Source organism: Arabidopsis thaliana, chromosome 3 (genome assembly GCF_000001735.4).
Source record: "Arabidopsis thaliana chromosome 3, partial sequence".
Classification (NCBI taxonomy): domain Eukaryota; kingdom Viridiplantae; phylum Streptophyta; class Magnoliopsida; order Brassicales; family Brassicaceae; genus Arabidopsis; species Arabidopsis thaliana.
Genome location: NC_003074.8, coordinates 6,167,548 through 6,187,185, shown reverse-complemented (window position 1 = coordinate 6,187,185; position 19,638 = coordinate 6,167,548). Strand labels below are relative to the sequence as shown.

At 37.2% G+C, this 19,638-nt stretch overlaps 5 protein-coding genes and 1 long non-coding RNA gene across 11 annotated transcripts; 3 read left to right on the top strand and 3 right to left on the bottom strand.

The window, feature by feature from the left end:
• Positions 1 to 34: 34 nt before the first annotated feature.
• On the bottom strand, positions 35 to 3,574 carry AT3G18060 (transducin family protein / WD-40 repeat family protein). The gene is made up of 6 exons (NM_112688.6): positions 2,918 to 3,574; positions 2,531 to 2,692; positions 2,227 to 2,413; positions 1,521 to 1,946; positions 740 to 1,147; positions 35 to 655 (listed from the first exon to the last, which is right to left on the bottom strand). The coding sequence occupies exons 1-6, from the start codon at positions 3,304 to 3,306 to the stop codon at positions 398 to 400; spliced, it is 1,830 nt and encodes a 609-aa protein (NP_188434.2). The 5' UTR covers positions 3,307 to 3,574; the 3' UTR covers positions 35 to 397.
• A 712-nt stretch (positions 3,575 to 4,286) lies between these two features.
• AT3G18050 (GPI-anchored protein) lies at positions 4,287 to 6,565 on the bottom strand. Its single transcript, NM_112687.3, has 2 exons — positions 5,590 to 6,565; positions 4,287 to 4,934 (listed from the first exon to the last, which is right to left on the bottom strand). The coding sequence occupies exons 1-2, from the start codon at positions 6,253 to 6,255 to the stop codon at positions 4,593 to 4,595; spliced, it is 1,008 nt and encodes a 335-aa protein (NP_566596.1). The 5' UTR covers positions 6,256 to 6,565; the 3' UTR covers positions 4,287 to 4,592.
• A 1,285-nt stretch (positions 6,566 to 7,850) lies between these two features.
• Positions 7,851 to 8,158, top strand: AT3G03605. The gene has a single exon (NR_141013.1). It is a non-coding gene; the product is annotated as an other RNA (long non-coding RNA).
• A 493-nt stretch (positions 8,159 to 8,651) lies between these two features.
• On the bottom strand, positions 8,652 to 12,947 carry MPK9 (MAP kinase 9). 5 transcript variants are annotated; one of them, NM_001338320.1, is made up of 11 exons: positions 12,369 to 12,947; positions 11,283 to 11,691; positions 11,063 to 11,190; positions 10,912 to 10,971; positions 10,658 to 10,807; positions 10,190 to 10,345; positions 9,939 to 10,076; positions 9,722 to 9,795; positions 9,529 to 9,630; positions 9,189 to 9,420; positions 8,652 to 9,101 (listed from the first exon to the last, which is right to left on the bottom strand). In NM_001338320.1, the coding sequence occupies exons 1-11, from the start codon at positions 12,711 to 12,713 to the stop codon at positions 9,036 to 9,038; spliced, it is 1,860 nt and encodes a 619-aa protein (NP_001327298.1). In that variant the 5' UTR covers positions 12,714 to 12,947; the 3' UTR covers positions 8,652 to 9,035. The 5 variants fall into 5 exon arrangements, with proteins under 5 accessions (NP_001327298.1, NP_001327297.1, NP_001327296.1 ...); NM_001338321.1 differs by lacking the exon at positions 12,369 to 12,947 and adding an exon at positions 11,815 to 12,313; NM_112686.4 differs by having other exon boundaries at positions 8,721 to 9,101; positions 12,369 to 12,467.
• Positions 12,948 to 15,180: 2,233 nt separating this feature from the next.
• HON4 (winged-helix DNA-binding transcription factor family protein) lies at positions 15,181 to 18,223 on the top strand. 2 transcript variants are annotated; one of them, NM_112685.4, is made up of 4 exons: positions 15,181 to 15,837; positions 15,924 to 16,805; positions 17,349 to 17,414; positions 17,518 to 18,223. In NM_112685.4, exons 1-4 carry the CDS (start codon positions 15,628 to 15,630, stop codon positions 17,800 to 17,802), a joined length of 1,443 nt encoding a protein of 480 aa, NP_188431.3. In that variant the 5' UTR covers positions 15,181 to 15,627; the 3' UTR covers positions 17,803 to 18,223. The 2 variants fall into 2 exon arrangements, with proteins under 2 accessions (NP_188431.3, NP_001325770.1); NM_001338318.1 differs by having other exon boundaries at positions 15,924 to 17,260.
• Positions 18,220 to 19,546, top strand: HAL3A (HAL3-like protein A). Its single transcript, NM_112684.5, has 2 exons — positions 18,220 to 18,892; positions 19,010 to 19,546. The coding sequence occupies exons 1-2, from the start codon at positions 18,557 to 18,559 to the stop codon at positions 19,301 to 19,303; spliced, it is 630 nt and encodes a 209-aa protein (NP_188430.1). The 5' UTR covers positions 18,220 to 18,556; the 3' UTR covers positions 19,304 to 19,546.
• The last annotated feature ends 92 nt before the right edge of the window (positions 19,547 to 19,638 follow it).

Genomic DNA, 19,638 nt, shown 5'->3' with positions numbered 1-19,638 from the left:
TTAATCATTTTTGTTAATAAGGTTGATTAACTATTGATCAGATAAATTAATTGAAAAATCTCCTCTGTTTTCATCTACTTCAGAAAACAACTTTTGTAAGAAGAACAAATATTATAGAGCCCAAAAATCATTGAGAGAAAGCACAATCTCAAGTCCCATTCTGTATCAGTAATCTTCTGATAATGAAAAAAAATCTGACTCAAGATCTCAGTTTCAGACCAAAACAGAGCATTCATTTTTGACAAAAGATATGCAGACAAAAAAAAAAACAGACACACACATCAACACAGCCACGGCCAAACGGAAGATTCACAAAAAAAGCCTTCAAAAGTAGTAGAAGCTTTCCAAAGAGACAAGATAGGACTTGTCCAGAGATCTTTATAATTTACGTCAAGTCTTATTGAGGAGTAAAGCTCCAGACGCGGATACAAGCATCTTCACCAGAACTCACTACATGGGAATCATCAGCAAAACCCAGACCATATACTCCACCTAAGTGAGCTCCTTTTATTGTCATGCGTGACGAAGCAGGTTTGTCCACTTCATACACAATCACACACGTGTCCAAGGATCCTGTGGCAACCATAGTGCTGTTTGGAGACCAAGCTAAGCAGTTTATGCGGGCGCTATGGTACAACATGTTCTTGAGTTTCATCTGTTTAAAAAAAAAGGGACGATATAAGATCAGTGTTTGTGTTCCAGATTCATGGAGAGATTCTAAATAATCTTAATTACTTACCTCTCTGGAGACTCTGTCCCACACAACTGCTTCTCTGTTCAAATCAGCTGATGCAAACATAGACAAATCTGGAGAGTAACGTATGACGCTGATGGCGCCTCTGTGTCTCTCGAGAACTGCTTCCTCGGTGAGGGAGTCACCATTAATAGAATACAAATGGAGTTTACCGTCTTGGCCACCGATGACAGCTTCGGTTCCATCAGGTGTTACTGCCAAAGCAGTGACAATGAACCCAAGGTTGATGGTTGACACTACTTTCCCATCACGAAGAAACACAACTCCTGACTCAAAGGTCACCAGAAGGAGATCGGGTGAGAGTGGTGCAAGGCTTAGATCCTTTGGTTGATTTCCAATGTCGATAGACTCTTCATTTGTGCATTGATCATCTTTATAGGAGATCCTGGATATCTGAATAAGAATCACATAGTGAATAAACGTGAGTTAGTTGCTTCAATAACAATAATGCTTGGAAGCAATTAGATAACCTACGAAATAAAAAATATTAGTCACTGCTAGTCTTACAAGGTAAAGACCATTTGGCCTTCAGTGATCGCTCTTTTAAATTCTCTAAACCACAAGATCATTAGTATATTTTTCCAAAGTGTTAATAATCTTAAGAGACCATTGTGTCTTTAGAATTGCCAATATTTCAGAGAGAAAAAAACCTAATTCACTTGTTTCGTCCTTACATTCAATCCCCTAAACACCAAATTCAGACACTGCAGAAATCAAGGTGACAAGTCCTACATGTGAATAAAAATTAAAGTGAGAACCAGTTTACCTTATTGTCATATCCAGAGGTCACGATCTCTTCTTCATGGGCAGCAAAGCACTTTATTTGAGAGTTTTGTGTCCGCTGCAATTTACCGCAAAAACCACGGCCTAGCATCCATTTACATATCAGTCCATCATAACTACCGGATAATATGTAATCAGCGTTTCCTTTAAGCACAGCTAAGGAAGAGACGTTCTTCATGTGTCCCGAAAACTGAAAGGGGGATTTATCCAGATCGCTTGCTGAGAATATGCTGATTGTGCCACCTAGAGAAACAGTGACAATATGATCGTTCTGCCACAGACACCCAACAAGCATATCGTCTACTCCACCTGATGATCCAGGACAGTTCAATGTTGTATTCAATGATCCACTACCGTTGTCTGATATATCCCATATTTTGGCTGACTTGTCTGCGGAAACAGTGAGCACCTGGTTGATGATTCAAACATATACAACACGTGAGTACAGACGTAGCATAACATCAACCATGATGTAATCAACAACTAGAAGATAGAGAATATGTCATTCAGTCTTCATAGATACACCCAAGATAGTTCATTTATGTACGTCATACTGCAGCAGGTTAGACCAATTACTTCCATACGCTATTCTAGTAGACCTTGTTTAAGCCTAATGTAGTTTGAGCGTAATATGAGGGAATCAGGCAAGAGTTGAGAATACGGAACAACAAACAGATATAACTTAGTACCTGTTTACCATCAGGACTCCAGCTGACTGCATAGATGCTACCTTTATGCCCATCATCAGAAGACAGTTCTCCCAGTATCTCACAAGTCTTTCCATCATATATGATTCCCTTCTTATCTGAACTCACAGTAATGAACTTACTTCCATCTGGTGCAAACCTCACACAGTTGACAAAGTTGGAATGCTCTCTGTCGACCAATAAACAGCAATCTCGTAAACAATTCAGAAACTCACAAGCAGGAAATTTAAACAGATATCGAAAGTGTCATATTTCTTTAAAGAAAGGGAGCACATGAATATCTGACCTGCTTGAGAGCTTGAACTTAAAAGGAGGACCTTCATAGAAATTCACCAGAAAATCCTCCCCACAAGTTACAATACGGAACGGCCTAGTTGGCTTGATAGCACAGCTAAGAACTCTCCTAGAATGACCATCAAACTCTCCCACATTTGATCCTGAATCCCACCTAATAAACCAAGACAAACAATGAGTCAATAATCCATCAAAGTTGAGAAGAAGAAACAAAATGCTCAATTTCAATCTGATTAATATCGATCCGATTCAACAAAATAAAAGCAACACCAGCAGAAAAACAAAACCTTTAGTCCGATCAATCAAAATCAACGAAAACAACATTGAGCTAAGCACTATAAAAATCAAATCTTTATCTAAAAAGCAAAACCAAACTCACATGAAAGCACGAACAAGAGATTTGCCTTTGCCATCACCAGAAGCAACGATCCTCATCCCATCAGCAGACCACTGAAGATCATCGATCCGACCAGCCAAAACCTTAAACTCATTCTTCAACACATGATCGTTGTAAGCTCCCCAGATTCTAACAGTCCCCGACACATCACCAGACGCGATCCACTCTCCGTTCGGAGAATATCGCGCCACAGTAGCTGGGTAAGCGTGCTCACCATAGATAGAGACCTTTAAAGGATTGTTAAGGTCGAGAGTCACGACGGATCGACCATTAGTGTAGAGGATGGTATCGGACTTCGAGTTACCAGAGATCAGAATTCCTCTACCTCTCTCCGTCGATGGAACACAAGCATAGGTTTCTGAAAGCTCCATCAGAACCGAGGACTTTGCAGAGATTGTTTTTGGGTTTACGGGGAAGAAGAGAGACGAGGAAAATGGAAGGACGGATTTGAGTCTTTTTGAGTTTTGTTTGACATTACATTTGTTAATATTTAGTTGTTGTAATTAGAAAGATAATGTAATGATAATCATTGTTGCAACATTCACTTCTCTGGCACAAACTCATTAGATAACCCAAAAATAATGTAAAGTGTAGTTGTATAATAGTTTTGTGCTAATCACTTTGTTTCTTAAGACTTACATATCATAATGCAGAGTAGTATATAACATTAAGAATAATAAACTTCCATTGATTTTTGTTGGAAATACCTTGAATTATGAACAATTTTGAAAAATTATATATTTTCTACTAAATTAGAAATGAGTGGAACCAAATTATTTCTCTATTATCTTCATTCCATTTTAATCAATTCCTCAATCTCTCATGTTTTTACCATTGTAATTTTAGATTAGACTAATGGGTGTGTTATTTGGCCAAAAAGGTAAATGTGCGGCCCATGGGCAAGTTAGTTTAGCCCAGCCCAGTTATATACGCAATAATGCCAAAGTCAATGAATCGCTAGCAGTTGATTGGCGCATTAGTGAACCTCTATCTAATCACTACCACAAAAAAAATGTTATGAAATATCTTTTTCATAATATTTCTCAAAGGAAAAATCTAACGAATGGAAGCATTCGATTATTGAATGAAATATTATTTGAACTATATGAGAAAATAAAGTGTCAGTCGTGGGGCTTTTTACATCTCTTGGTCGCATTGATAATTCATATAAAATATAGAATATGATAGGGATGAATCATGAATGTATTATTGTTATAGGAGCATCCGTGGTTAGAGAGAAGATAAGGAAACATAAGAACAAAGCTGTCACAAGTCTCTCTGTCTCTCTCAAACCAGCCACACCACCTCGTCCCCATTACTCACATGCCTTTCTCTGACTATTATTCTTCTCCTCCCAAAAACTGATATATTTATATTGATTGCGCTCATATAATTTGATATGACCGAAAATATTGTTGAAATATTTTCAAATTGTGATTTTTCAATATTTAATTGACAAAATACAACAAGATTTTTTTGATGTAATAAAATGTTAAAGAACATGGCTACTAAAACAACAACGACACCAAAAAACTAATTTACAAAGACAGAACCAAAGCCCTCTCTCTTTCTCTCTATCTGAATTTCACTTCTCTCAACCAACCACGTAATGCCACGTGCTCCACGTCACAATCAAATCCAACCATGGTGTGCCACGTCACCACGACCTTATTAGGACTAATGTGATAACGCTGTAAAGTAAGAAGTGGACCAAGTGGTGCGGATACTGAAGTGAAGTTGGCGAGCCGTTGGAGAATTCGGAAGAATCGACGGCTAAAGGCATGCCGTCGCTGCCGAGAGCACATGAACGTGGCACGCCATCGTGGTTCAGCATGACGGCTCGGAGGACAGAAGTGACAGTGGGGAAATAAGCAGTACGGTTCTTAGCGAGAAGCCAAGTGAGACCCATGAGGACACAGTCTTTGTTGTGCATCTTTGCTGTTCTGTTTCGGTCTTCCTTTGATGGGTTTCTTGTCCCTGAAGTTTTCTTCGGATTTAGCTGCAAAATGAAGCAGAAGTGTTTGTTTTGATTAGGGTTTGTTGCTGCTGACTAAAGTAATGATTGAGGATTGTAGAAAGTAGAAAGGTGGCAACTAGTTGCTAAGCTTTTGGCTATGGTGGGTTGGTGATTAAGATGCAGAAGAATGAAATCATATGATGGAAGACAAAACGTCGCGTGGAGATCACGGATTCTGTTAGCGCGTATATGTGTGTCAGACTGTCAGATAGAAAGAGAACAAAAAGCTAAAGAACAAAACTTTTCCCAAATTACTACCATTCGCCATATGATGGATAGATCAGAAAGAATCCTAAACTACATAATTCCAAATCTTCACTCACTCATATAGTAAAACCCTAATCCTTAAACACCAAATAAATATCATTAAAAAAGGGCTTCTAAACTTTGGACTAAACCTTACATAGTTAACTACTATAACTAGTCCATCAATTCCTCATTACTCATCCAAAAAATTGTCTTAATCAGTCAATCAAACAAAATCCAGAAGCTAAACACCAACAACGCTTCAGGGTATCTATAGATTATCTAAAAGTTACTAGATTTGCACACACATTTTACCAATTTAGCCAACCTAATTCCATTTGAACTTCACAGTGGCAGCTTCTAAATATAGCAGCAAAGTTAGTGACTTTACCTTATAGAGACTGTTCAAGCACTTGTTGCAACCAAGAAGAGGTGAGAATCCATCAGCATTGTTGTGGCTTCCACTCAAACAATCAGTCTCTAATCTATCAACTCTCTCGTCTCCAACGAGTCTCCCTTCATCATTCACTCTAAAAGCCTCGGAACAGCTCAACGGATGCAATCTGATTCCACAGTAGCAGTAAACGACGTCGCAAGTCTCGTTCGGTCTAGTGAGCTCAATCCCTCTCTGCCTCAGAGATTTCCCTAATCCGTCAACGCAAGTCTCCGAGTCATCGGGAAGCAAAGGCATATCTTCTTCAGGAGTCGTTACCGCGGCGGAGGAGGAGGATGAGTTTCTTGCGGCGGCGGAAATCGAACGGCTTAGAGCAGTGGTTGAGTAAGCAGAGTAGAGCCACGCGCCTAGTACGGGGCAACATTTTCCTTTGTGGAGCTTTTTGCCGCTGCAAGCTGACTTGATGCCGTGGAAGAGGTCTTCTGGTAAATCGAGTGGGCAGCCGGAGAAATCGGATTGCTCCGGGAAAGCGGGTATGGTTGCGGGTGGGGATGATTTGACCCGGAATGGCTGGACTGTGACCGGTTCAGGTGAAACGGGTGATAGAATGGTGAAGAGGAAGATGATGATGAGGGAAATGGAAGAAGGCGCGTGTTGGAACATCGCCGGAACAGAGGAGACAGAGTAATAGAGAAAGAGAGAGGGACAAAGAGTGAGAGACTGGAAGAGATGTGTAATAAAATATCACAAATGGGATCTCGATATATACCAATTTAATACTACTAAGTCAGTTTTTTTATTAGTTTTAATAATGTAAAAAAATCAGTGGAAAAAAATTTGTGATCAAACATTCTTAAAATTACAAAACATTTCTTATGCTTCGTTAACACTCCATTTTTCAGTGTGTAGGACAATAATAGAAAAAATAAACTTTTTAATCGTAATCCATGCTGGCGACTATTTTATGAATAATGAAATCATATTGGATTATTACTTATTAGGGTAACCTTAGTTGAATATTGAGGGTTGTGAATCACGGGACGATTGTTCTTTGCATTGAAACTTGAAAGATCACAGAGGCAAGTGATCGACAGGTTCACTGTTATTTGTTAATAATTTCAATACATAAGAGTTTGGAAGGATTCGTTTAAGTTTAGCTTATCATATTTGAGTACTTTTTTATTTTATTTTTAAACGCTACATATTTACTAGATTTGATATGTAATCTGTATAATCAATAAAATTAGCAGAGTCCGATTTCAACAATGCAGATAAACTACAAAATTATAGTACTAGCATGTGTTTGTCTCGTAATGCAGATAAACTTTTCCGTTAATTAGTTTACAATATAATGCAATTAATTTTTCGCAACTTAAATGTCATGGAAAACAAGAGACCATGCAATTTTTTCAATCACTAATATAGCTATAAGAAAAAAGTCGTCAGATTAGTTTTATTATGGTTATAGACTTATACTTTAGCTGTTTTGTCAATTTTCATGAAACTTTTGAGTTGTAATAAAACATTTTTTTGATAAAGAAAAATAAAGAGTTGTATAACAACTTTACTCTTATTTCCATGAAATAAAAAAAATATTCTATCTCAAAAGAAAAAGAAGTCTAACTTCTGTCTTTTTGTTCCAAGTGTTTTTTAGTCCTTTGATTTCTAGGAGTCTCTATTAATTTGGTTTTGTTTTGTTTCTTATTTTGTTGAAGCAAGAACTAGTTGGACGACGACGACCACAAGAACATAAACACTAGGAGTCTAGGATTTATCTCGAGATTAATAGTACAAGTATGTTCATGGAATTTTACTTTTATATCCATTTTACCCACAAAACACTATTGGTTGATAGTAAAAAGGAAAAAGAAAGAATTATGTGGAGCTCCATGTTAAAAAGGTAATGTCAGGCATGCGAATGGTTTGTTGTAGTGAAAGCTGCTTAAACTATAACACTACAAAACCCTTTTTCGGGAATGCCATTACAAAAGTATCTATCTATAACGTAATGCAAGATGGATTCACTTACGTCACAAGGACAAGAGACTATTTTACTATAGAGTTACAAATGGTAAATTTATAATATACTTACCGTGTTCAAACTTCAAATATCATATCAAAAATAAACTTAGTCAGTCAATTTGGATATAGACTTAGACTATAGAGTAAAAGAAGAAACTAAAATTTACAACATTATTGTAGGGGTTTTTGTACATATGGGCATATTTTGACCCAAAAATTAGAATAGAAACATATTTTATTTGGGCTTATAAGTCTGGGTACTTTTTGGTCTGTAAATGACCATTTTGCCCTCGAATGTGTTGATGATGATCTTCATCTTCTCCGTCGTGAGACAACAACCTCACTGTCTCCAAATTGAAATTGAGAAGTACAAAGAAGACGATAACTACCCATAACCCATGATATGAAAATCCAAATTAAAAATAAACTCATTATCGGAACTTCCTATAATTACTAAACCCATAACTCCACAAACGATAAATACCCAGATTTAATTTTGAATCAATCAACAATCAAATCTCGTTTCCTTCTCCTCCGATGATTCACACAACATTTCTATGACCAACCTTTTTCGATGAATCCAATGGAACTAATTAAACAAGTTTTGTTGCAAGAAAACTAAACCCTAAGGGATGATGTTTAGGGAACCCAAAGGCTTTAATTATAGACACAGATCGATCCATCTCAACTGTAAAACAATCTGATTGTGAATCATGAGCAACTAAGCCATCTTCATCAAACTCGCATCTGAATCAAGAGCTTGAAGAAGGAAGAAAGAATGAAGAAACAATAAAAGGATAAATTAGTCTTTTAGAGAAAAAGAAAATACCCATCCTTATAATCACTTGAGAATATGCCTGAATTCAGAAGAGACCATACTTTACTATGGTTTCCTCGTAATTGATCCCATTATTGTATATTATAGACTACTTTAAAGTTGATCTTTTCAAGTTATTTATGATATGTAGAGCTTGTAACAGCATTTTCACCAGCTCTAAAGAGATTATTAGTAAGTAAACCAAAAGAGAACAAAGAAAAAGTAAATGGGACGACTAAAAAGAAGAAATTCAGCAGTAAATCAAGTTAGGTTAGGCACATATGGGTCATGAAGAAAACACACACTTTAACTATAATTTATAATGCCTGATAAAGTCAAATACTTGTCAGGCATAAATCCAGGGGTTAACACAATTCTTCTTTAATTATATTCTCCATCCATTTTTAATACAACTCGACTTGATGGACAAATTGAAGACCAATGAAGGTTAAGTTGTTTTGTTCATAGCTCATGAGTCATGTCTCTCAATATCTCTATCAAGATCAGACTTCTTCTTCGTCTTCTCTGAGAGATGTGTACAAGACTTGTAGAATCAGCCGTCTACTGTTAGCAACAAGTTTCAATCCTCAATCTCTGAAACAAGTCAAGTGTGGAGAGCCGCGACCTTTTGAGACAGAGCATCAACCGTATCATTGTTTGATTCCCCGTACTGCAAAAAACTCAAGAATCTGAAGAACAAGTGTAGACAAACTTGTACTATATAATACATCTCATCTAATGCTTCTTGATATTTTACCTCGGACTTGTTTCTTGGTTTCATGCCAATGCATTTAGATGCACTGATGCTGGCACTTTTCAGCAAGCTGCGAGCGCTGTAACCCGTCTGGCTCGTCCCATTCCTGTAGTCTGACCCCTCGTGTTGTGACGTTGGAGGGCTTTCGAGGGTCGTGACTAAAGACGCTATGGATCTGTTCTCGATATCGTGATTATGTGATCCATTCTCTTTCTTAGGAGCAGGGACTCGCTCTCTGAAACAGAAGAGGTTCCAACACAACATAATGGAATGAGATGATGCAAACTTTAAAAGAATCCGGGAAATCAGTTTTACTGACAAACCAACAAACGAAATTGTATACCTAGGCAAGGAAGCGTGTTGGCGTTGAAGAGGTGAGCCTTTCTCACCCTTACCGTAATTTTCCTCAAGATGAGCAAATTGTCTCTTAAAGCGATCAACACCACTGCATTTTCATTTAGATTACAAAATCTTTATCTTCACTTCTCATAATTCGTAGTAAATTTTGAACACGGATTCTAAATGTTTTTATATACCTTGGGTACATGAAGCTAGTCTGTTCTCCACCTCGAAGATATTCTTGCAGCATCTGAGGATGATACTCTAATATCTGCATCACATTCAACTTTTGTAAGGATTACGATTACCCGATGGATACGTGCGAAAAAGGAAGAAGATACATTTTGCCATTGTTCAGAGCTTAATCAATCCAAACAAGTTTAGTGAAGCAAAAACAGTAAGAGATTAGTGTACCTCTCTGTAGATCAATTCTCTCACATCTTCTTTTGTTATCTTCCTTCTTTCAAACTCAAACTCGAGTTTCGGAATCGGTTGAGTAGATGGTTCCCGATCAACGTTTGCCAGACCATAGAAGTAAGGATCTGCCAGTGCCTGTATATACACACACACATGTATATATAATGTTTCCTTTTCTGAGAGCGATTGAAACTGCTCTGAAATTTTGAAGTGGAAACGCTAGAAAAAACAAGTATAGAGGAGCTAACCTCTTCAGCTGAGGGACGGTCTTTGGGATCAAATGCAAGAAGACGGTGCAGTAAGCGAAGGGCCAATGGGTCTACATGAGGAAATTTGTGAGTGAATGGAACTGGCGGTTTTCTCCTCATATTGCCGAGATATCTCCTCGCCTTTTCATTACGAATCTGCAACAACACAAAACACTGATCATCATTACAGGAAATAGAAATCTGATACAATCAATCCTGGTCTAGTAATGATATAACAGTAGTATTCCCATACCTCTGTGGGACACATACCTAAGTGAGTTTTCCTACCAATTAATATGAATCCAACCAAAGCTAGCATAAACTACTTGCCACATAACTGTGGCCGGAAAGTACTAGTAAGCAAATAGTCATGGTTTATAAAACTTTTAATTCATAAGTCATAAGACATCACAGAAATTCTAGCATGCAAGTTTTAGCAAACAGAAATAGATAACTCTACCAACTAACCCTTGCAATAGCTTCGGGAGGAGGAGTACCAAGCAAATCAGTCATAATATCCAATTGGTGCACCACATTCTTCCCAGGAAACAATGGCTTCCCAGTGAGCATTTCTGCAAATATGCATCCTATGCTCCATATATCAATGGCAGGAGTATACTGCAGCAAAGAAAGCAATAATCCGTTTTAACCTCAGGTTGTGGTGTCATAATATGTGAATCAGACAACTTTTGCAAAAAAGAAAATAGAGAATTGCATTTTACTTTGGAGAAGAAAGAGCCACAAAGTTCTGGCGCACGGTACCATCTTGTAGCAACATAGTCCTGCAAAGAAGCGAAAACCATTTGATCACAACACTTAATGCATCAGAGAATATAGAAAAAAAGAAACTTATGATTTCATTGAGTAGCATACAGTCCAGAATATAGCCGAAGGTGCATCATTAAAGGACACTCGAGCAAGCCCAAAGTCGCAAATCTTCAACTTGCAATCAGAGTTGGCTAGAATATTTTTAGGCTTCAAATCACGATGAAACACATTAGCTGTATCGAATAAAAAAGTTTTCCATCAGATTGAGTTTGAAAAGCAGTAATGGACAAAAGGAAACACGAATTTCTCAAGCCAAGGCACTCGCCTGTGTGTATGAACTTCAGACCACGAAGAAGCTGGTAGAGGAAAAACTGGTAGTGCTCAGGTGTAAGATCATCGTTCGCCTTGATAACTTGGTGAAGATCTGATTCCATCAACTCGAAAACAACATAAATGTCTCTGAACTCACGGCGTGAAGGAGGAAGCATTACATGCTTTATCTCCACTATATCAGGATGGCGGAGCAACCTGAGAAGCTTGATCTCTCTTAGAATCCGCGTTGCATCAGAGACGTGCTCAAACACATCATTGATTTTCTTAATGGCAACCTTTTCGCCTGAATGTGTGTCGATTGCAGATGCCACAACACCGTAACTTCCTTTCCCTATAACTTCTTGGATTTGGTATCGGCTAGCTTCACCGTATTCTGTAAAGAACTCAGTCTCCAGTGCAACCTAAAATAGTAGCATTATATACCAAAACAGATTTTAGATAGAAAGATATGAAAACTGAGAAGAATTTTGCCTAGTTCTCCAAACTCTACAGATCATATGTATCTTCTAGACTTTATAAGGTACCATAGATTCAGGGTGAGACTATACGGAATCATAAACCAGTTAAGAGCCGATGCAAAGGAAACATAATCAAGAAGAAACCAAATGAACAATGTAGCATTTCTACTACTTCTAAAAAAAAATTCAGATCACGTATATAAGGTAAGTTGCCACAGAGTAAGATAATTCCAGAGGGCATAAAGCCGAGGCGAAAAATGCAAAATCATGAACATGAAGCAACCAAATCCACATAAAAGATCCAAATGATCAGAGATGGCTTTGCATTTTCCACCATTTCCCAAGCAAATAAACACCAGAAATTTTGGATAAGAATCACAAAAAGTGTTGACCTTTTCAATCTAATAACTAAAACCCAGTAATTAAACAATGATTTGCTACAGTTCCCCGTCCAATGTAGTTGGAGAAATTAAACAGAAACTCATAATCACAAAAGGCAACAAAACCTACGAGGTCCAAAAATCAATTCTAAATCTGGAGAAATCAAACAGATAAATGAAACGACAGATCCATATGAGCAAGCAATACCCAAAACGTTTACATAGAGAACAAAAACGAACCTTTTTATGAGGATCCATGAGAATATAATTCCTTCTAGAAACCCTAATGCAGTTCAAACCAGACAAATCAAAATCTCTAACAAGGGAGAAACTTTTCGCTTCTTCTTCTGCTCTTTTCTCTTTTCCTCCTTCTTCTTCCTCTTCTTCTTCTTCTTCTTCTTCTTCCTCTTCTTCCTGATTTCTGTAAATAGTTGTGAGCTGAGACCGTAAATTACTAACAGATAAGCGATCACTTGATGAAGCAGAGTGACGAGAGCTGGTGCTGTTACTGTTGGTCAGAGGATGATTAGAAGCATTCCGAGAATGAGGATGATTATTAACGTTGGTGCTGTGACTAGCACCCATCAAACACCTCCACCACCACTTTTAAACTAATTTTAATTTAATTATCATCGATTGACAATAACAATTATTATTAGTAAATAATAATGATTTTCACGTCGTCGACGCACGAATCTCTCAGGTATGGCGTGCTTCTCTCTTTCTAATTCGACTCTCCATTACTATTATTTTTTGTTGGCTGGTTTGGTTCTCTTGTCCGAAGGATGCGGAAGATAGAAGAAGAAGAAGAAGAAGAAGATGAAAGGTGGGTTTGGCACGTGCGACTCACGTGAAGCGTGTGTTTCTCTTTTTCTTAAAGGGCATGTTTGACTATTTACATTGCTTTTTTTTTAATTAACTTCATTCACATGGCTTTATAACACCTAAAAACACCGCAGATGAATTTAACTTGCGTCCGTGACATAACCAGATTAGGAAAAATTAGGCTAACAAAATTAACAAATCGTATAACTATTTTTTGATAAGGACAGTATATAATATTGAAATTCAAAAAGCGTGTTTGAGAAAAAGAAAATAAAAATGGTGGTGGTGGGTAGGGCCAATAGCCTAATAATAAAAGAAGGTTATGTTTGAGATAATTGTAAGATGCCAGCAAATGTCTGCTCTGTAACTCTTCTAATGCACGTCTCCGGTCGTGTGTGACTCGAGAGGACCCAACCAAATATGCAAAAACATTTAAATAAAAAACATAAACAAATCATTTCAAATTCGAGAGAAAAATAAAAGGGTCTTAAAACTGTTAATTATGCAACAGATAGGCCCATGTAATGTTGAGGTCCATCACATAAGTAAACATTATATTGAAGGCTGATAATTCGGCCCGTTAAAAGTGTTGTTTATAAGAGGTTGTGTGTACTGTGTAGTGTGACATATCAGAGGCGACAAAACATATCATAATCTTTTGTTTTGTTGGAATTCTGGTGTGGTGATCGTCTTTTGTCATCTGCTTACTTGGTGTCTGGTGATTGTGTCTTCTGATCGTCTATTACCAGCCGCACTTTGTTTGACCCTTGCTTGAAAGTATTCGAGCACACGCATGCACACATCACAACACAGATATATTAGTATTAAAAGAATGAGCATACATAAATTGTTGTATGAAAACGACACGACTCAGGTGATACTTGGAGTTTGAATGATGAGCATATATCGGGTTTTACTTGCGCTTAATGCATAAGCATAAACGTACTGTACTCTTTATAATATCGTATTGTAATGTCAGTAATATGTACCAACAATTCTCTTGTTGGATGATTCTTTTTGGGTACCGTGATGTATGGGCTGGCTTTACCAAGGAGATAGGTGTGACACTTGTTCCCCCATAGATTTATCAATTGTTCTTAGTCCCATTGATTTTATTTGAGATTTGCTACTTCAAAATTCAAATGGTGAAATCTATCCAACTACCCTTTTGAATCCACACATATAATACACAAAAGTTCATTAAACAATATTAAAATGTCAAATGAAAAAAAAAGTTCTTCTAAAAAAAAAAAAAAAACATTAACTATATGTAAAACCACTAAATATCTTTAAAATTATCGCTCACTTTGTATCCTTTACATTACCCGTTAAAAATGCTTGTTTGTTATAAATTTTGCATTAAACAATTATAAATTCTAGTTTTTCATATTTTAAATTTTCTTAAATTCATCGTTCACTATTTATCATTTTTATTATAATGTTTAAATAAATAACGCTTCTTTGTACAAAACAAATTAAAATTTGCAATCAATACTTACTAATTGCATGTTTTTCCATATTTTGAAAATTTTAAAACTTATCTTTCATCATTTAATATTTCAATTATTCTTTTAAATATATCACGCTTATTTGTGATACAAGACAAAAGAAAAATGTATTTAGCACTTGGTAAATATATTTTTCCATATTTTATTTTTTTCATAAAGTTATCTTTCATCATCTATAATAAGAGGTTTACATTTATTTGTTATTTTTGTTTTACGTCGTACATTTATATATATATATATAGATATATATATATATATATATCAAATATTTTGTTAAAATGCAACTAAAGTTAAAATTTAATTCAAATGTAAATATCATACATTACTGTTTAAAAATATTTTAATGTCTTGTAATTTTTCCTTAATGAAAAACATATTTGATGTATCATTTTGTGATTAAGTTAAAGGGTCGCAAATAGATATATACTCTAACAAAATTCACAGAAAATATAAATTTGAAACTAAATTTTATGTAAATGTATCGATTTCAAATCCTAAACAGAGGACATAGAAGTTAGTAATTGCATTTGTTTTGCCATACTCATCTCAATACATCTCTTACTTATCATACACTCTTTAATGGAGTTTGTTACATGGGTTACTTAATGTAACAGTGTTTGCTATATACTTCATTCGATGTTATTCTAAAATCAACAAAATTGTTTTACACTGAAAGCGAGGAGTTCTTTTCAGAAAAATAATTTAAAATTTTGGCGGTCCATTTTTAAAATTTTGGTGATTTTTTATTACATTGGAGCGAAAATGTAGCAAAATTCTAAGAGGCAAAAATGAAAAAAATCAAAGTAAAGAAACACAAAATCCTTAAAATAAAAGACAAAATGATATGACACGTCATCGATCCTCGTCAAAACCGTCGATAGAAAACAAATCAACGGTTAGATTTAATAGTAATCTTTCTTCTCATCCTTTCGTCTCTACTCCTCCGCCTCTCTCTCCCCAACCTAACTTTATTTATTTCTCTCACAAAAATTTTATTTTCACAAAAACAAAAAAATCAAAAGAGCTCTCAGAGCAAAAAACAAAAAAAAAGAAAAAAAAACCCTAAATCTAAATCTCACCTTCCACCTCTGTCTTTTTTTTTTTTGTTCTTTTTTTTTTTTTTACTGTATCTTCTCTTCTCTTTGCTCTGCAAAAATCTCACATCCATGGATCCATCTCTTGGTGATCCTCATCATCCTCCTCAGTTCACCCCTTTTCCTCATTTTCCCACCTCCAATCATCATCCTTTAGGACCAAATCCGTACAATAACCATGTCGTCTTCCAACCGCAGCCGCAAACGCAAACGCAAATCCCGCAACCGCAGATGTTTCAGTTATCTCCACATGTTTCAATGCCCCACCCTCCTTACTCCGAAGTAAGTTCAATCTTAAAAGCCTCTTCCTTTATAACTAAATTCAGTTACTTTTTTTTTTGTTACTAATTTTTTTTTTCTGTGTGTAGATGATTTGCGCTGCGATTGCGGCGTTAAACGAACCGGATGGTTCGAGCAAGATGGCAATTTCGAGATACATCGAGAGATGTTACACCGGTTTAACTTCTGCTCATGCTGCTTTGTTGACTCACCATCTCAAGACTTTGAAGACCAGTGGTGTTCTTTCTATGGTTAAGAAATCTTACAAAATTGCTGGTTCTTCTACTCCTCCTGCTAGTGTAGCTGTTGCTGCTGCTGCCGCCGCTCAAGGTCTCGATGTTCCCAGATCTGAGATTCTCCATTCAAGTAACAACGATCCCATGGCTTCTGGCTCTGCTTCTCAGCCTCTGAAACGAGGTCGTGGTCGTCCTCCTAAGCCTAAACCTGAATCTCAACCACAACCACTACAGCAACTTCCACCGACCAATCAAGTCCAGGCTAACGGACAGCCAATCTGGGAACAGCAGCAAGTTCAATCACCTGTTCCGGTTCCGACTCCGGTTACAGAGTCGGCGAAGAGAGGACCTGGTCGTCCAAGGAAGAACGGTTCTGCTGCTCCTGCTACTGCACCAATCGTTCAAGCTTCGGTTATGGCTGGAATTATGAAACGTAGAGGTAGACCACCGGGTCGTCGAGCTGCTGGGAGACAGAGGAAGCCCAAATCCGTTTCTTCTACTGCCTCTGTGTATCCTTATGTTGCTAATGGTGCTAGACGCAGAGGAAGGCCTAGGAGAGTTGTTGACCCTAGCAGTATTGTTAGTGTTGCTCCAGTAGGTGGTGAAAATGTGGCAGCGGTTGCGCCAGGGATGAAGCGTGGACGTGGACGACCACCTAAGATTGGTGGTGTTATCAGTAGGCTTATTATGAAGCCTAAGAGAGGACGAGGACGTCCTGTAGGTAGACCCAGAAAGGTAAATTTTCACATCCCCCAATTCTGTATTCGTGATCTCGATTTTGCAATATCTGACGTTTACTGTGCATGATTGTTCACTGCTCCGCCGTCAATTTAGATTGATAAAGTTTGATACTTGTGTTGCAATCATTGTGGAATTCAAACTCAATGTCACTTTCCGCTTTTGAGCATTGTTGTCTGTTTTCGCGTATCCAAAATCTGACTAGTATCTAGTGTTTTTATTATATTTTCGTGTCCCTTACTTTTGGCTTATCCTTATCTGGTTTCTCTGTTTTATTTTAATTTTCGTTTGGATAATTAAGACCAAAATAGTCGGTAATGTATCGCTATAGCTAGGAATAATTTTATCATCAATTAGTGTGTTAATCCGGCTTAATGGTTTCTAAGTCATCACATAGTGTCTTCTTCTCTGTATCTTCTATTTTACTAGTAACGTGTTCAATTGGATCTAAAGTAAGACTTCTTAATTTAACCATTAATGTCTTTCTTGAATATGTTATACTTTTATCCAACAATTTTATTTTTTGGTTCATGAACCTAGATTGGAACATCAGTCACGACTGGGACACAAGATTCTGGAGAACTCAAGAAGAAGTTTGATATTTTTGTAAGTCTACTTGTTGACAATAAACAGTTTGGCTGTCCTTTATTTGATTAAAGTATTCGATTCTACTTGCTTATGTTTGGTTTTTGTATGTAAATGATTTCAGCAAGAGAAAGTGAAAGAAATTGTGAAGGTGTTGAAGGATGGAGTTACAAGTGAGAATCAAGCAGTGGTGCAAGCCATAAAAGATCTGGAAGCACTAACAGTGACGGAGACCGTTGAGCCACAAGTTATGGAAGAAGTGCAGCCAGAGGAGACTGCAGCACCACAGACTGAAGCTCAACAAACTGAAGCTGCTGAGACACAAGGAGGACAAGAAGAAGGACAAGAAAGAGAAGGAGAAACACAGACCCAGACAGAAGCAGAGGCAATGCAAGAAGCTCTGTTCTGAAGAATAATAATGATCTAGAAAACAACCTAGACATAATAGCCTTGGTGTTTGGCGTTAGGAGTGTTTTTTTTTAGTTGTTTTAGGTGTTGGAATCGCATCTTAAATTATATAAAAATCTATAAGGAATTTTAATTTTTCTAGGTTTTGTTGTCTGCAGAAGAAGAAATAGTAGACTCGTTAATGGTGTTGTTGTCGGTGTGTCTTTAACCAAACCATAAGACGTGGCTGTAAATTAGCGATGTTTCTAGTCTTCCATCTTTAATAATCTCTTATTGCGTCTGTGCCTTTGTTTTTTTCAATCTGTCTTCTGCTCTCTGCTTCCGCTTTGCACATTGTGGAGATGTTTTCGTGTCTATTTTCCACCCAACGGTTTTAGCAGGTCGACTCTTACTTAATTTCTTACTAATAATATCTTCATTTCCATCTCACGTTGGCTCAAAAAGCTATATAACTTTGACTCGAAAACATGTTAGAGTTAACACAACAGTCGAACTCAGAATCGAAATTGCAGTCCAAACGAAGTAAATATAAAATGAAATATATCGATATTCACAGCCCATACGACCGAGGCCTAAAAAAGAGTGAGTCAATGGCCCATTTGACCAGCAACTAAAATGATTGTCCTCTCGGGCCTCTCTCTTTCTCTTCCCTCTAAAACATTTTGATATTCTCTTCGACCAGATCAATTTTTCGGTTAGGGTTCTTCGCCGAACCATTGGCTACTTTGCTAGATCTCTGAAGGTGTAAAAGAGCTATGGAGAATGGGAAAAGAGACAGACAAGACATGGAAGTGAATACCACACCGAGGAAGCCTCGTGTACTACTCGCTGCAAGTGGAAGCGTCGCTGCTATCAAATTCGGCAATCTCTGCCATTGCTTCACCGAATGGGCAGAAGTCAGAGCCGTCGTTACGAAATCATCTCTACATTTCCTCGATAAACTCTCTCTCCCACAAGAAGTGACTCTGTATACTGATGAAGATGAATGGTCTAGCTGGAACAAGATCGGTGATCCTGTCCTTCACATCGAGCTTAGACGTTGGGCTGATGTTTTAGTCATTGCTCCTTTGTCTGCTAACACCTTAGGCAAGGTAATTTAACAAATCGACGAAAACCCTAAACCAACTACTTAGATTCAATTGTGTGACTTGTGAAAACATTCATGGAGGATTCAATTCATACAATATATTTTTGTTGTACCTTTGTAGATTGCTGGTGGGCTTTGTGATAATCTTCTGACTTGCATTATACGAGCTTGGGACTATACCAAACCACTGTTTGTTGCTCCAGCTATGAATACTTTGATGTGGAACAATCCTTTCACTGAAAGGCATCTTTTGTCTCTTGATGAACTGGGAATCACACTTATTCCTCCTATCAAGAAGAGACTTGCCTGTGGAGACTACGGTAATGGAGCTATGGCTGAGCCCTCTCTTATCTATTCCACTGTCAGACTCTTCTGGGAGTCTCAGGCTCATCAGCAAACCGGTGGAACTAGTTAAAACCATGATTTCCACAACATGCATTTTGTGGAAAATCATCTGTTTTCACTATCTTAGATAATAGTAGATTTTATCAGTCTGTTTGCTTTTCTTGTACATCTCAAAATAGCTGTCTGGATTGATGTATCTGGAGGACCATTTGCACTACTAGCTCCACTCTGTTTCTGTAGAAATGTCTATGTTTCTTTTCCTCGCTCTTAAATGTTGTCTTCAATTCTGCTAATAGCTCACTGAACTTTTGAATTTGCCAGCAAAAATTTCACAGAGAAACAAACAAGCCCACTTTTTTACGTTTACCAGTGATCGTGATATCAAAATGCAAGATCCTTGAGCCC

What these genes read in the sequence shown, in the direction of transcription:
- AT3G18050 (NM_112687.3), bottom strand. Translation starts at nt 6,255, where the DNA reads ATGTTCCAACACGCGCCTTCTTCCATTTCCCTCATCATCATCTTCCTC. An exon ending in GCTTGAACAGTCTCTATAAG is followed by an intron (nt 4,935 to 5,589) that starts GTAAAGTCACTA and finishes TTCATTTTGCAG; the next exon opens with CTAAATCCGAAGAAAACTTC.
- AT3G18060 (NM_112688.6), bottom strand. Translation starts at nt 3,306, where the DNA reads ATGGAGCTTTCAGAAACCTATGCTTGTGTTCCATCGACGGAGAGAGGT. An exon ending in AAGTTCAAGCTCTCAAGCAG is followed by an intron (nt 2,414 to 2,530) that starts GTCAGATATTCA and finishes ATTGGTCGACAG; the next exon opens with AGAGCATTCCAACTTTGTCA. An exon ending in CCTCTGGATATGACAATAAG is followed by an intron (nt 1,148 to 1,520) that starts GTAAACTGGTTC and finishes ATTCTTATTCAG; the next exon opens with ATATCCAGGATCTCCTATAA.
- MPK9 (NM_001338319.1), bottom strand. Translation starts at nt 12,713, where the DNA reads ATGGGTGCTAGTCACAGCACCAACGTTAATAATCATCCTCATTCTCGG. An exon ending in ACCGTCCCTCAGCTGAAGAG is followed by an intron (nt 10,077 to 10,189) that starts GTTAGCTCCTCT and finishes GTGTATATACAG; the next exon opens with GCACTGGCAGATCCTTACTT. An exon ending in ACTAGCTTCATGTACCCAAG is followed by an intron (nt 9,631 to 9,721) that starts GTATATAAAAAC and finishes ATGAAAATGCAG; the next exon opens with TGGTGTTGATCGCTTTAAGA.
- HAL3A (NM_112684.5), top strand. Translation starts at nt 18,557, where the DNA reads ATGGAGAATGGGAAAAGAGACAGACAAGACATGGAAGTGAATACCACA. An exon ending in CTGCTAACACCTTAGGCAAG is followed by an intron (nt 18,893 to 19,009) that starts GTAATTTAACAA and finishes GTACCTTTGTAG; the next exon opens with ATTGCTGGTGGGCTTTGTGA.
- HON4 (NM_112685.4), top strand. Translation starts at nt 15,628, where the DNA reads ATGGATCCATCTCTTGGTGATCCTCATCATCCTCCTCAGTTCACCCCT. An exon ending in CCCACCCTCCTTACTCCGAA is followed by an intron (nt 15,838 to 15,923) that starts GTAAGTTCAATC and finishes TTCTGTGTGTAG; the next exon opens with ATGATTTGCGCTGCGATTGC. An exon ending in CTGTAGGTAGACCCAGAAAG is followed by an intron (nt 16,806 to 17,348) that starts GTAAATTTTCAC and finishes TCATGAACCTAG; the next exon opens with ATTGGAACATCAGTCACGAC.